At 50.9% G+C, this 13,805-nt stretch overlaps 1 protein-coding gene across 1 annotated transcript; it reads left to right on the forward strand.

Annotated features, from left to right (window-relative positions):
- Window positions 1-3,085: 3,085 nt before the first annotated feature.
- On the forward strand, window positions 3,086-3,988 carry BHLHE22 (basic helix-loop-helix family member e22). The gene has a single exon (XM_067292334.1). The coding sequence runs from the start codon at window positions 3,086-3,088 to the stop codon at window positions 3,986-3,988; it is 903 nt and encodes a 300-aa protein (XP_067148435.1).
- Window positions 3,989-13,805: the final 9,817 nt, after the last annotated feature.

Below are 13,805 nucleotides of genomic sequence, written 5' to 3' on the forward strand. Positions count from 1 at the left end.
GGCCACAGATGAATGATTCGGCAAGATGACTGGGACACATGAAAGTTTCAAGAGCGGGGGCAGACAGAGAAAGAAAGGGAAAAGAAAGGCTGAGGAGAATTAAAAGAAAAAGCGAGACAAATGAATGGACGGATAGATTCATAAACAGGCGTACAGAGAGATTCACAGGCAGATCGGCAGGCGAGCAGACGGAAGGATGGACGGAGAGAAACAGAAAGCTTAGAGGAAGAGAGAGCGATTTCAGGTGCAGACTGACAGTCTGGGCAACGCAGCCGAGGACAGCATCATTCGGCTAGGACCTCCCGGAGGTCCCTCGGGTGACCCCGGCCCCCCTGCCCCCGGGGAAGGGGGGCCGCCCCGGCCCCAGCCCCGCTCCCGGGCCGAGCGGGGCAGGCGGCCGCCACCCGGCCCCGGCCCGGTCCCGGGCAGAGCCCTGCCGGCCCCCGCCGCTTGCGGAGCAGGTGAGCACACCGCCCCAAAAGTTTCAGGCAAAAAGGGGGAGTCAGCATTATTGAAGCCATAGATCAGCGGGAGAGATCCAGCCAGAGACCTCTGTCTTCGGAGAAAGAAGCTGCGAGCAATGAAATGTTCCCCTTAAACCATCAAATTATAATAACAGTATCCGTCATCCTTAAGTGACCACATCAGTTTTAAGTTGGATATTAAACATGTTAAAAAAAAAACCTATCGTGATTATAAAGCCCGTTGTTTACGATCCCAGGGAAAATGAAGTTGCTAATTGGAAAACAATAAACCTAAAATGCCTTTGGATTAATAATGATAGAGGTTAACTGTGGCATGCCTTGGAAAGGGGGAGGGGGAGCGAGGCGTGCACTTCGCTGTGTACTTTGGACGCCGACCAGGGACAAGCGCAGCAGCCAAACGCGGGGCTGGGGGGACGGGCTGGGGGTGAAACCCCCTCTTCGGAGGGCTCGGCTTGTGTGTTCATGTCTAATCCCGAGACACGAGGTGACGAAGGTCTGTATTGTAGTCATGTCCTCGCTAGATGAAATCTCAGTCAATTACTTTCAAATCTGCAGCTTGGCTTCTTTTCATTCTTTCCAGGTGAAAATTCAAACGTTTTCTGTTGTCGCCTGGTCCTTTCTTTCCTGAAACAAGGCACCCAACTGTTCTGATATTACCATTCAAAAACAGGTTCTGTGGCAAACCTCATTTGTGAATCTATTACAGAGATTAATAGATTATTTCTCCTTTTTCAACTAATTCTCAGTGGGGAAATTTAACCATATGGTAAGGAGAGAATTAGAATTTCATCACATTAGAGCAAAATGTAATGAAAAGAGTCCAACACCTGGGGCCAACTCTGAAAGACACAATTAAAAGGTTTTTAATGAAACCAGAGAAACCAAAAATTTCATTGCCTTCAGTAATTCTGCCACATAAGAATGATTTACTGGAAGTGTTGGGAAATATTGTTTTTACTGATGTCATAAGAATGAAAACCTGCCACTAAATACTATGTGCTTTCAGAGCGCTTACAATAAAGCGAGAGAGAGCTGCTCGTTTCTATTATTAGAGGATCAGTGGGACAAAATTCAGACAAATACTTGGGTTGCCACTTCAGTGAGAAATCCTGACGGCACGGACGAGCGTGTGCCTTGATCTGAGAAGATGGCACTGAAGTCCCAGGAAGAGGACTAGATATAACATTAATGAAATAAAAGGGGCGCTGGGGCCCTTGTCGCCCTGACACGGGCAGCTGCATCCCAGGGCTGGGAGCGGTGCAAGATGCTCCCCTCGAGCAGAGCTTGCAGGAGGGAGGGACGAAGCTGTAAAGAACTGGTCAATAATAATAGAAAGTTCGGTCGTTTTTGCCCTTTCTCACCTCCCCCCCCCCCCTTCTCCCCAGACCGGTTCATTTTCAAGGTAACTGATGGGGCTTTATATTTTTATAGGGACACAGGGGATAATCACTGTAAAGCAGCAATCTGCTACTTGAAAACGGCTAAGGGGAGGAGGAGGGGGAACCTCCCCGTAGTTTGGGCTCCATTTGTTTGAAAGGCAAAAAGGGGGCTGGGGCAGCATTTGCCTCCCACGGAAGCAAGGTAAACTTTGGCGGTGGGCAGCAGTGGGCACGCCGGTTCGGGTTGGTTTGGGTTTTTTAATTTTTTTCCCCCCAGACGATCTTTTTTTTTTTGCAAAGACGGGTGGGGGTGGGAGGGGGCTATAAGTTAATGTAAATGCAGAGTGGGGGTGGGCTGGGGGGAGAGGGTGTCACTCCTGACTCCACGGCTAAGTTAGCAGAAGTCTGCTGGCAGCACTCGGAAGGGGAAGTGTTCAAGCGGGCTTTTCTGCAGTGCAGGGCTGTAATTTGCTGAAGGAGGCAAAGAACATCCTTCGATCTAAGTAGGGCTTTTAGTGTGCTCATTGATGAGTGAAAGTCGCCACACATGTCAAGCTAAAGGCAGTTGTTGGGTTACTAACAGGACACAACGTCTTGCAAACATATGCGTTAAGCTGTGTATACAGATGGCAGGGAGAATAATGGAGCAGGCGCCTCTTATAAAGCTCTAGCTGCTGCCTGTCTTCAGACCTGGGAAATGAAACTATTCAGACTCAGGGCCAGATAGCGCCTGGGATTGTTTGTTACCGTTTTAATCCTATTAATTAAAACGTTAACCTGATTGGGTAGAAAGCTCTGTCCCAACAGGCGAGTCTTCTTCATAATAACCTACTCTCAGAGATAATGATGTAAAAGACTCCCCCGTCTGCGGTGCCTGCTGGTTGATGGGTCCGGAAATCTCTTGAAGGTGAATCCAAGCAAGATAAACGGTGGAAGCGGCTCGGCTCGCAGCGCACAATGCCCCAGCGCGGCGCCTGCTGAGGACGAGCCCGAGCCGCAGCCGCAGCCCGAGCCGCAGCCCGAGCCCGAGCGGAGCCGGAGCCGGAGCCGGAGCAGCGGCGGCCGCGGCCGCGGCGCCGAGCACGGCGGAGCCCCGGCGGGAGCCAGGAGGCGATTCCTGAGAGCGGGACGCGAGGGAGCCGCCCGCCGCGGCGCGGAGCCTTGGAGGAGCGGGCCGGGAGCTGACGGGGGCGGAGGAGGAGGAGGAGAGCGGGGGGACCGATGGAGCGGGCGCTGGGGCTGCCCGCAGAAGAGGACTTGTTCCACAAGAGCCTCGCCGCCTCGGCCAAGCGCATGGAGTCCGCCTTCCGCTCGCCCCCGGGGCTCGACCTCTCGCACCCCCGCGACCGCCAGCCCTCGCCGCTCGCCTGCTACGAGGCGGCCGAGCCCGAGGCGCTGCTGCAGCCCGGCGTCGGCGGCGACCCGCTGGCGCTGCCGCCGGGTTCCGTGTGCGTCAAGTACGGCGAGAGCGCCAGCCGCAGCTCGGTGGCCGAGAGCAGCGGCGGCGAGCAGAGCCCCGACGACGACAGCGACGGCCGCTGCGAGCTGGTGCTGCGCGGCGCCGGGGGGGACCCGCGGGCCGCCTCGCCGGCGGCGGGCGGCGGCGGCGGCGGGGGGGGCGGGGGGCTGAAGGCGGCCGAGGGCGGCTGCTCCAACAGCCACGGGCACGGCGGCAGCAAGAAGTCCAAGGAGCAGAAGGCGCTGCGCCTCAACATCAACGCGCGGGAGCGGCGGCGGATGCACGACCTCAACGACGCGCTGGACGAGCTGCGGGCCGTCATCCCCTACGCGCACAGCCCCTCGGTGCGGAAGCTCTCCAAGATCGCCACGCTCCTCCTGGCCAAGAACTACATCCTCATGCAGGCGCAGGCCCTGGAGGAGATGCGGCGCCTCGTGGCTTATCTCAACCAGGGCCAGGCCATCTCGGCCGCCTCGCTGCCCAGCTCCGCCGCCGCGGCGGCCGCGGCGGCCGCGGCGCTGCATCCCGCCCTCGGGGCCTACGAGCAGGCGGCCGGCTACCCCTTCAGCGCCGGGCTGCCGCCCGCCACCTCCTGCCCGGAGAAATGTGCCATTTTCAACAGCGTCTCCTCCAGCCTCTGCAAACAGTGCACGGAGAAGCCTTAAGCGCCGCCGCCGCCGCCCCGCCGAGGGCGCCGCCGCCGCGGGGCGCGGGGCGGCGGACAGACTGCTGCGCGGCCCTCCGCCCCTGCCCGCGCAGGCTGCGCGCCGCGTCCCTGCCCTGCGCTTGGCCCGGCGGCGGCGGCGGCGGGGACGCGCGCGGCGCGGCGCGGCGCGGCGCGGAGGGGAGCACGGCGGCGGGGCGGGAGCGCGGCCGGGCCGGGCCGGGCCGGGGGGACCGGGCCGGGGGGGGGCTCGCCCCGCCGCTTGGCGGTCGCGGGGCGGCCGGGTGCGAGCGCGGACAAAGGAGAGGCCGAGGAAGAGCGGGACGAGGGAGCCGGCGGTGACTGCTCGGGGTGGGAAGGATAGAGCCCCCCCCGGCCGCCGCCGCGCTCCCGGGCGCGGGGAGGGCCGCGGGGCCGCGGCGGCGGCGCGGAGCCGGACGGGACAAATCAGCGAGGGCACTTGAACATAGGTTTTTCTTTTTTTTTAATTATTATTAGTAGTAGTATTATTATTCTGAGCCAGGCAACAAACAAACTTGAAATGTAAACTTATTATTTAAACGACTCGCAGAAACAAAGAGACTGGACCATTGCTATGAAAGACTTTGTATTTTTTATCGTCTCTAAACTTTGATCCTGTGAAAATGCGCAAAGTTTTGGTGAGAGTGATTTAAAAAAATCGAGAGAGTTAAAAAACCCGACAAAATAGCCGATCAAACTCCCTACTCCGTGTGGCTGAAAGTATCGCATTTTTAAAAGAAATATTTATGTGCACCTTGTTTCTTTCCACTTTGCAATGATGTATAAACAAGACATGATATTTATTTGTTATTTTTAAATGACCCTTCCACGCCAACAATATTTATCATGTGTTAAGGTCATGGGTCTTATGTGCAGTTACTTTAAATGCTTCTAAAATTCTGTTTATGGATTAACTTAAACTGTGTGCCAAGTGTTTTAAACGTTTATTTGCCAACAACGTATAACCAGAAATATTGATGTACCAGAGCCGCTTAGGTTTATGAAAGGTCATCTGGATTTTAAGTTGCATCATCCCTGTATTTAAATTGAGCTTTAATAAATTGCTTCAGTCCAAAAATTACAGGAAAGGTGTATTCTTAATTGCTGAACCAACTGATTTTTGAAAGGGTATTCTTTGCATTAGAACAGGTAATAGCTATTTACTTTTGCAAGGCATCAGAGCAATAGCTGCTACAAGAACATTTGCCAAGCTAATGTTTTCCCAGGTGCTGTGTTTTCAAAGGTATAATTTAAACCGCTTTTAATGTGTATGTAAATTATTCTGACTGTGGATGATTATTTAAGTTGAAATACTTTAAAATACTTTGGGCTGATTTACAGAACGCGTGGAATTCTTCTCTTTTCTTTTTTGGGGGGAGGGGTGGGGTGGGTGGGGTAGGGTTCTTTTTTTTTTTTTTTTTGGAAGAAAAATGAGAGATGAAGAGCAAGAAGTAGCTATTTACCCAAAGTGAGCCTTCAGTTTGAGTTTGCATGGCTGGGTGGCTGTCTCTCTGCCATTTGTAAATCAAATTCTTTTTTTTTTTCAAAAATGAGTCCTGCTATTTTCCACTACTTGCAGATAATACAAATTCGGACTGTCAGGTTGGATGGCAAAATAGGAGCCATGATGGATCTGTTGGCAGGTCACGGATGTGTAAAGACTGATATATATTAAATAGGTCAATCAGATTATGACAGCAACGTACGATCGTTTGTATGTGTATCTATGTTGGAAAGAATCTTTATTAAAATATTTTGAACAAACGTTTGGCTCATGCTGTGCTTTGTTAAGCCCTATAGGTCGGATTTAAGGAGGTGGGTGTGTGTGTGGGGGAGCATCCTCTCCTTCGCCTTGCTCCGAGGCGCACCTCAGCGCCCCCCGGCTCAGGGCGGCCCGCGGACCGGACCAGGAAGCCCGAGCCCGCGACCGCCCCCGCTGCCCCTGGCCACGGCCCGGGGAAGGGGACCGCTCCGCCCGGCGGGCCGGGGGCGGGGGGACGGCGCCGCGGCCCCCCGAGGGGCGCCGGGAGCTCCCGAGGGGACCTGGCAGGGCCCGCCCCTTCTCTACCCCCCCCCCAAGTTTGGGAGCCGGCCCTGCTCCCCGCCCGGCACCGGCGGCCGCTCCGTCTCGCCCTCCCGGGCCGCCAAACGCGAGTGCTGCGGCGGGCGGGGCCGTCCCGCAGTGGCCGTCGCCGCCCGGGGGCCGAGGGGCCCGCCGAGCCGAGAGCCGCGGCCCCGACGGGGCCCCCCCGCTCCCCCCGGGGCGGCCGTGCCGGCTCCCTCCCCGCGCTCCCGGCGCCCGGTGTCCGCCGAGCCGCCGCTCCTCACGGCAGCCCCGCACGCGGGGGAAGGGGATAAATATTTTCTGCTCCACTTCCCATCAAAAAAGATTAATCAGAACCTGTAACTTTTCAGGAAACATGACTGTAAAGTGCCGCGGAGCTGTGGGAAGGCAGCCCAGAGAGGGTGGGCAGATCAGCCCCCAGGCGCAAGGAGAAGCGTCTCTCAGCATTTACTAGACAAAGGCTGGGTGCGTCTAATTATGATTATTAAAACAATTTCCATGACGATGTCTAATATTATGTTAATTTGAAAACAACTGTGTATGAAAACTGTCGACTATAATACCTAAATTCATTTAATGAAACACATCGTTAAGGCAATTAAACCTCCTGGATGTGATTAAGGAACATAATTACGACACTGTTCTGCGCCATAATTGGGTGTCTTTAATCAAGGGGTAAAGTGATCAGCAACACAGCCATTAGTTTGTATTGTTCTGTCTCTGCTGTCCATCATTCTGATTAGGAATTAACCACCGCCACCAGCTTGGCTTAGTGCGTGTGTGTGTGTAGGGGCGAGAGTGAGTGTGTGTTCGTGCATATAACATCGCAAGACACATTTGCTGCAAGATTTACTGCTTAATATTTCTCATTACAAGAGAAGGCTTCCCTGAGACATTCCCCTCGAAGGTGCGGGCGCCGCTCGGCTGTGGCTGGAAACGGGGCTGGGGCACAACCACCCCACCGCGGGCGGGCGGGCGGAAGCGAGCGAGATCCCGGCGCTTAGAGGCGCTGCTGGAGCGGCCCGTGCCGGGGGACGGCAGGCCCGGGGCTGGCGGAGGCCCGCACGTTTCCGCGCCGCTCCGCGGAGCCGCCGTGGGAAGGGGCCGTGGGAAGGGGCCGGTCCCTGGGCCGGGGCCGGGGCCGCGCCGCCCTGCCCGCTCCGCCGGCTCCCCGCCCGCCGCGGCTCAGCTGGGATGAAAGCGGGCTCTGCGCTACACATGCCGTCCCGTTTATAGGACTGCTCTTAAGGAGCTGAACTCAGGGGTTCGCTTAACCTCTTTTCTTCTTCTCCCTCCTCTTCAGAGCGATGTTGCCAAGGTCTCCCTTTACCAGTCTCTTCTCTTAGCTCGGCTTGAGCCAAAGTGAGTTAACAGAGGGGCGGGGGGGGGGGGAAGAAGACGGAAAACGGAAAGAAAATGCTTTTCATTCGTGGTTACTGCTGCCTTCCTGGCTCGCTTGCTCCCTCCTTGCTTTCTTTGGAGGGGGGTGGGTGGGGGCGTCCTGTCAGGCTGGAGGTGCTGTCGCTCCTAGCGCCTCGCTGCCGTTACTCCGCGCCGAGCAGCGTCGGGGGACTCGACACAGAGCTGGCTGGGCCGGTCCCCGAGCAGGTCCTGCAAATGCCTCTCCGAGCGAGCTCCGTGTGTGCCAGGGGGAGGAGGAGAGAGGTTCCCCCCCGCCCCTCTTAGTGCTTCATAGATCACTTAACCAGAAATGAACACGTGCCCCTCCTCAGAAGATTTTTCCCCATTTCCTACAGTCCCACCAAGCCGACACCTCCACCAGCCTCCTCCAAGCGCACCCTTAGCTTCTGCCGCCAGGACAGCTCCCTTCCCCCGGCCCCTGGCCCCTTACCCCGCTTCTGCGCCTGAAATTGTCCCAGCATGAGTGACATTGGCTTTCCTAATGTAATGACTTATGAAAGATATAATCATGTGTTAAATTGAATCCTCCGCTTAACTGTTAATGGTGTGCTCTGGGCACATTTACGTATTAGATGCTATGGTAACTAATTACCACTAGAAGAAGGGATAATACACTTTCCAGACTTTGACAAATAATTATGAGTGTTCACATCCCTGCTAGCAGCAGTTGCAGCGGATCTGCTGGAATGAATAAGTGAATAAATGAATGGGTAAGTGAACTTGTGTGCATGGAGGGGACTAGATAATGAATAGTGGTCAAGTGAGTTTTCTTATTAAAACCTTTAATGAAAATGTGATTTAGGGTGGAAGGGGAAAAAAAAGTGCGACGCTGCCTCTAAACGTAATTAAATCGCCTAATATAAACATCAGAAACATAAATAAGTTTGCTTTTAATTAAAACGCAGCAGTCAAAGTAAATTATCCACGTGCTCGGAAACTTTACAGCAATTAACACCTTTTTTTTTTTTTTTTTGGAGGTGGGGGTGGATGGGGTAAAATAAATGAGCCAGGACTCCGCTGACTCTCTCCAGGATCATTTGTAACTTTGATTTCGCCTGCCGCCAATAGGCCGGAGGGCGGCTGAGATTTGAATCAGGTGGCGGAGCGGCTCCTTGCCGCAGCGGGGCAGAACTTCGGGGAAGTCGCGCTCGGCCCGGCCCCGGCCCCGGCCCCGACTCAGCCCGGCCGCCTGCTCGCTCCGCGCCGCGGCTCGCCGCGCTCCGCGGGGCAAAGCCCCCCGGGGCCGGGTGCGGATGGGCGCCGCTGCCCGCCTCCCCGTCGGCAGAGGCCGGACAGACTTGCTGGAGCAGGGAGCTTCTCCCTGTGCCCCGGCTGCTGCCGGCGGGTTGCTGCTGGGCTCTGGAGCTAGCGGAGCCCGCCGGAGGTTTAACAGCGGCTCTTCCTCCTTCCTATTAAATACTGAGCATCACTTATTCAGGTGCAGCAGGGGTTGAGCCGCTCATGAGTATCTACCCTGGCCCGGGAAAGGAGGAAGGCAGGAGCCGGCTGTCCCGGCCCCGGCCCCGGGCGAGGCTCGGGCACCGACGTTAACTCCTAGCCGTCGGTCACACCGCAGAAGGGACATTTGCCAAATGAGCAAAAGGCTGCAGCCAGCCCCATTTCCCCGTGGTCACTCATCAGCTCCGTGTCACCGTACCGCCCCCTCCGAAGAGGGGATTTGGAGGGGATTTGTAAGGGGAGCTGGACTGGTTTTCCAGCCTCTGGAAAGGTTAAATCCTTCCCCAAGCCCCTAGTGGCCCTCGTCCTCTCAACCTGATTCAGAGACGTGCAATAAAATTTGAAGCAAATTTATGGTCTGTTTCAAGCACTTTACTGCTGTATTTTTAAATTCATATATGCACATATAAGAACTATGATCTGTGAATAATTCGAAATGCTATAGCAAAATGATGCATTTTAGATCAAGCATAACCGTTTTCTTACATAATTGTCTCGGATTAAAATAAAAAGATACATTTCGAACAGAGACAAAGCTGAAAATCTAATGACAGCCATAAACTGCTAGACAGCCATAAATTAACGTCTTCATCAAACACCGAAGGGATCAGTGCTTATCTAAATCAACAACTATTTCTTCCAAGAAGTTGCAGAACAGATTGCCCCTCTAATACTATTTTAAAATCCTCATGATTGAGGATTAGGGGCAAACAATTGCCTTTCCAGAGTAACCCTTCTTCCCTCTACCGAACAAAGTGTTAAGTGACTGAGACGGGTCCGTCACGAGACCTCCCGGGGGTCCTGTCCCCCTGCCCCCCCCCTCCAGCATCCCTCGAAGCGCGGGTTGCTTGTAGGAAAGGGCGGCAGGAGTCTCCCCCCACCCTTCCTCCGCGTTTTGGTAGGGAGTGAGAGGACCTGGGAGCCCCCGAGCCGGGAGCGCGGGGGGGACCGCTGGGCGCAGCCGGCAGCGCTGCCCCGAAAACCGGAGCCCCCGCAGAGGGGCCGTAGCCCCGCGCACCCGCCCTGCTGGGGCAGCGACCCGCCGGGCTCGGCTAGCGCCCGTCCACTGCTGCCGCTCGCAGCTTCAGCGCCGAGGAGCGGCAGTCACCTGCGCCGCCTGTGCTGCGAGACTCTGCTGTAAAGACTGCATTTTTGGAAGGCAACTGAAAAATACATGTAGAAGACAGTCCTGCTCATTGGCTCACAAAATGGAAATGAGACGAGGAAAGGCTTGCTGCTTGCATGAGGTTAGCAACTAAACTATTTGGAGGAGAGATGTAGTTGGAAAGATGAACTGATACAAAAGAAGTATTGTCAAAAGTCATCACGGGGCATGCACTTACTGTCTTTTACATTGCTGTATCCCAGAACTTTACCTTTCCCTCCCCCCCCCCCAACTTTGCTGTACTCTCATTGCTGTTTGAAAAAAATACAAACCAAAACATTAGTGTCAAAATCAGTTTAACAAAATATTGCTAGCTATAATACCACAATGCTCATAGCAGGAATAGGTGAAGCTTAGGCTTATTTTAACTGTTTATTTTGGTGTAAATAGTTTTGAAGACAAGCACATTTCTGCTATTACAAATGATGCATTCACACAACCTCAGTACTTGAGATCCTAAGGAAGCCTGCTGCATAGCAAAAGCTACACAGACATAGTACTGAGGATTAACTGATAAACATCCCAATACATTTTAATTCTTTGCTTTCAAATTAAAATACAAAATTTTATATTTTCTATGCTTCTTTACATGCAGCAACCATTTTTCATACTTACTACTATTTATAAACATATGCATTAACTGAAGGATCATAATACTTTTACAAGTTGTAGTTTTAAATGGTGTTTTCATAATTAGATCACTTTTCTGATGTGCTGTGGATAGCAGGACATGACTAGGCATGATGCACAGGCAGGTTTAGGTTATGCACAGAAAAAACTAATTCACTTTCTATGCTCTGAGAGTTAAATAGCTCTATTCATATAAGTTAAGCATACATCATGCATAAATTGATGTCTCAATAATGTTAAAATACAATGCAATTTAAGTAACTTCAATAAAGCATCCAGTGTCAAAACAAATATTAGCTAAAATACAGTGTTAGGAACTACTATTTATTCCTCCCAAAAAACATCCTTCAGACCATCAAGGAAAGTTCACACAAAAAATGTACCCTTCAGGAAAACTTCTCAAATAATGCCACTTTTTATTTATAAACTTCAGTAACTTTTAAAATAATCTGGAGTTAAAGAAGTTACAAAGTTAAACCCAATTTTATCAAAATATATCAAATGCAGGTGTATTGTTTCTAAGATGCATCTTCAACAAACCTCACAGACATACCTGACAAATCTTTCTGCATGAAAGAATGGAGAAACAGTGATCTCTTTGGTGTATAACCTTCGTATTAAATAGGCGCTGGCAGAATTCAGTAGCTACAGTGATAACTTAGAAAACGTAAGTTGTGCTTTGCTGGTGCAGTGCTACATATTGCAACAATTTTCATTCATTTTCCCTCTTTTTAAATGAATCATCTAAGAGGACAGAACATTTTACACTAGATAGTACATCTTGTAGTTCCTTGCAAAAGGAAAAGGTAAAGCCTAAGAGCTATATTTGAAGATCAATGGTGGATTTCAAATCTTTATATTAATTTTGAATATGTCATAAGAATGTCACAAGTAACACTCTTCTTTCTTCTCTGATAAGAACCAGCTTAAGTTTGGTGGGGGTAAAACAGACCTGATCATTTCCTAAATTCAAAGGAGTTGCTACATGCCAATGCTGAATTAAAGGCTTTTTTGCCTTACAGAAATACCTTTCAAGATCAAGCAACACAAAAATGCCATATGCTGAATAAATCATTTAAAATTTAAAGCAATAGTTGTGAATCTGCAATAAAAGTGTAAATGTAAGGTGGGAAAAAATACCATGGACAGTCATTCAATATTAAAATAGATATATTCAATTTTATTGTGTCTTTGAAATACAAAATTCACTTAAGATGTTAGATTACTAAAATAATGAAGTTTCAATATTCTTGCTCAGAAATTCACAATATACCTTATTTGAACGAAGAGCCTTAATGATGGATATTAACTATTAAAGGAGAACCTATCCATTGTTCATCTATATACATAATGTCAGTTTGCACAGTTAAGAGCTATTCACAATCTTTTCAATGTCAGAAAGTTCAATAATAATGAAATAAAAGATCTTTTATAATTCTACAAGTAAAAATCACAGGCCAGCAGTTACTCATAAAAATATCAATGCTGATAACAGTGACTCTGACTCTGAATGCAACTGGCTCAAAATTGTAAGCTAAACAACATCTCTTACATGGTTTTGTATGAGTACATTAGGACATACTGACAGATGGGGAAGTCTAATTTGTGAGCAAGTACATGTAGATTAATATGATCTTTTGAGTAGTCTAACAGTTTGATAAAAGACAGTTTACAATAGTTTACAGCAGTACCGAACACCAGCATGAAAATGGAGCACATACAGTCTGTAAATTAAAATTAAAGAAAAAAATCACATTTTAGCATTCACATTAGTTCACAAGGAATTCACTTAAAAAGTCTTTTCAGGTCCTGCAAAGGGCTGCATTGACTTAGTACACCAATTTTATATCCGAAAAAGTTTTGTTTTTTAGTTTTTTTTAACATCAGAAGAAAATACCATTATAGCTATAGGCAGTGACAGCTTACTGTAAGAGGCTGGTATTGACCAGCCAAGTTTTTTAAAACTGCTCAGTCAATGCACCATTTCACCAGAGGAACAACAGAGGAACCCAAGGGGCACCCGCATGCTCCTCCAGGCAGACCCATGAAACAGCGCGAGCTAAGCCTCCCCTGTCTGCAGACGAATCAGCCCAACACTGCTGGACTTGCAGGGAGCTCCTGCTTCTGAAGCTCAAAGGAGCAACGAGGAAGCAAATGGCCTGACTCTCTCCCGCCACTCCACCCCTGCAGCACTGATGGCAGCTTACAAACTGCACTGAAGTCTCTACTTAGATGATTTTGCCACCTGAGCGTCTTGGTGACAGATACAAAGAGCTTGTCACTCCCGGGTTCTGTGGCAGAGGGCACCATCCAAAACTGCATTGCTCCCTACATCATGAAACAAACCTACAGACACAGCACTCCACTCCCGTGCAGTATGCTGCGACCAGCTTGGCTCCAGCTGGGACCTCTGGGGATGGGCCTGCTCATGCCATTGCGCTGCTTCGGCTTGCTGAGCAGGACACCAGCACCCTTGGACTGGTCAGAGCAGCCGCTGACTCTGAATGAGTCACCTACTCAGCTGCAAAGCAGATGATCAGAAGACAAAACAGCCCTACCGTTTCCTCTTTCCCGCTCTCACACACATGACTTTTAAGTGAGGGTGAGGCTTACTCTACTGCAGATAGGGTATGCTAAGGTATGCAGGCCCTAACTTAGTGATGCTGACAGCATTGGTTGGTAGCAAAAGTAATCTACCAGGACATTTCTTAAGTTCTTGGTGCAGCATGGGTTACCAACGGCGCAGTTCTGGGACAAGCTGGGCAGGTCCTGCTTTGTTTAGTTTGACTAATCTGGTTCCTGGGGGGAGGAACAACCAACTTGATTCCAGCCAAATTTCATCTCTTGTATGGTGCAAAGAGTGCTTTCCAACCCTAATGGACGACCTCTAAGTGCCCTCCTGGAGCTTTCCTTCAACTCCTTGTAAAGGTTCTGACACTTTTCTTAAACAGATGTGTGCCTACAGATTGAATTTGCTAGTTTGGAGATAACCTAGGTCTTCTTTTAATTTCAAAATAGATACTATACAAACTGATCAGCAATTAATCTGAAATTACT

The sequence above is a fragment of the Apteryx mantelli genome, chromosome 2 (genome assembly GCF_036417845.1).
Source record: "Apteryx mantelli isolate bAptMan1 chromosome 2, bAptMan1.hap1, whole genome shotgun sequence".
Lineage (NCBI taxonomy): Eukaryota > Metazoa > Chordata > Aves > Apterygiformes > Apterygidae > Apteryx > Apteryx mantelli.

What these genes read in the sequence shown, in the direction of transcription:
- BHLHE22 (XM_067292334.1), top strand. Translation starts at nt 3,086, where the DNA reads ATGGAGCGGGCGCTGGGGCTGCCCGCAGAAGAGGACTTGTTCCACAAG.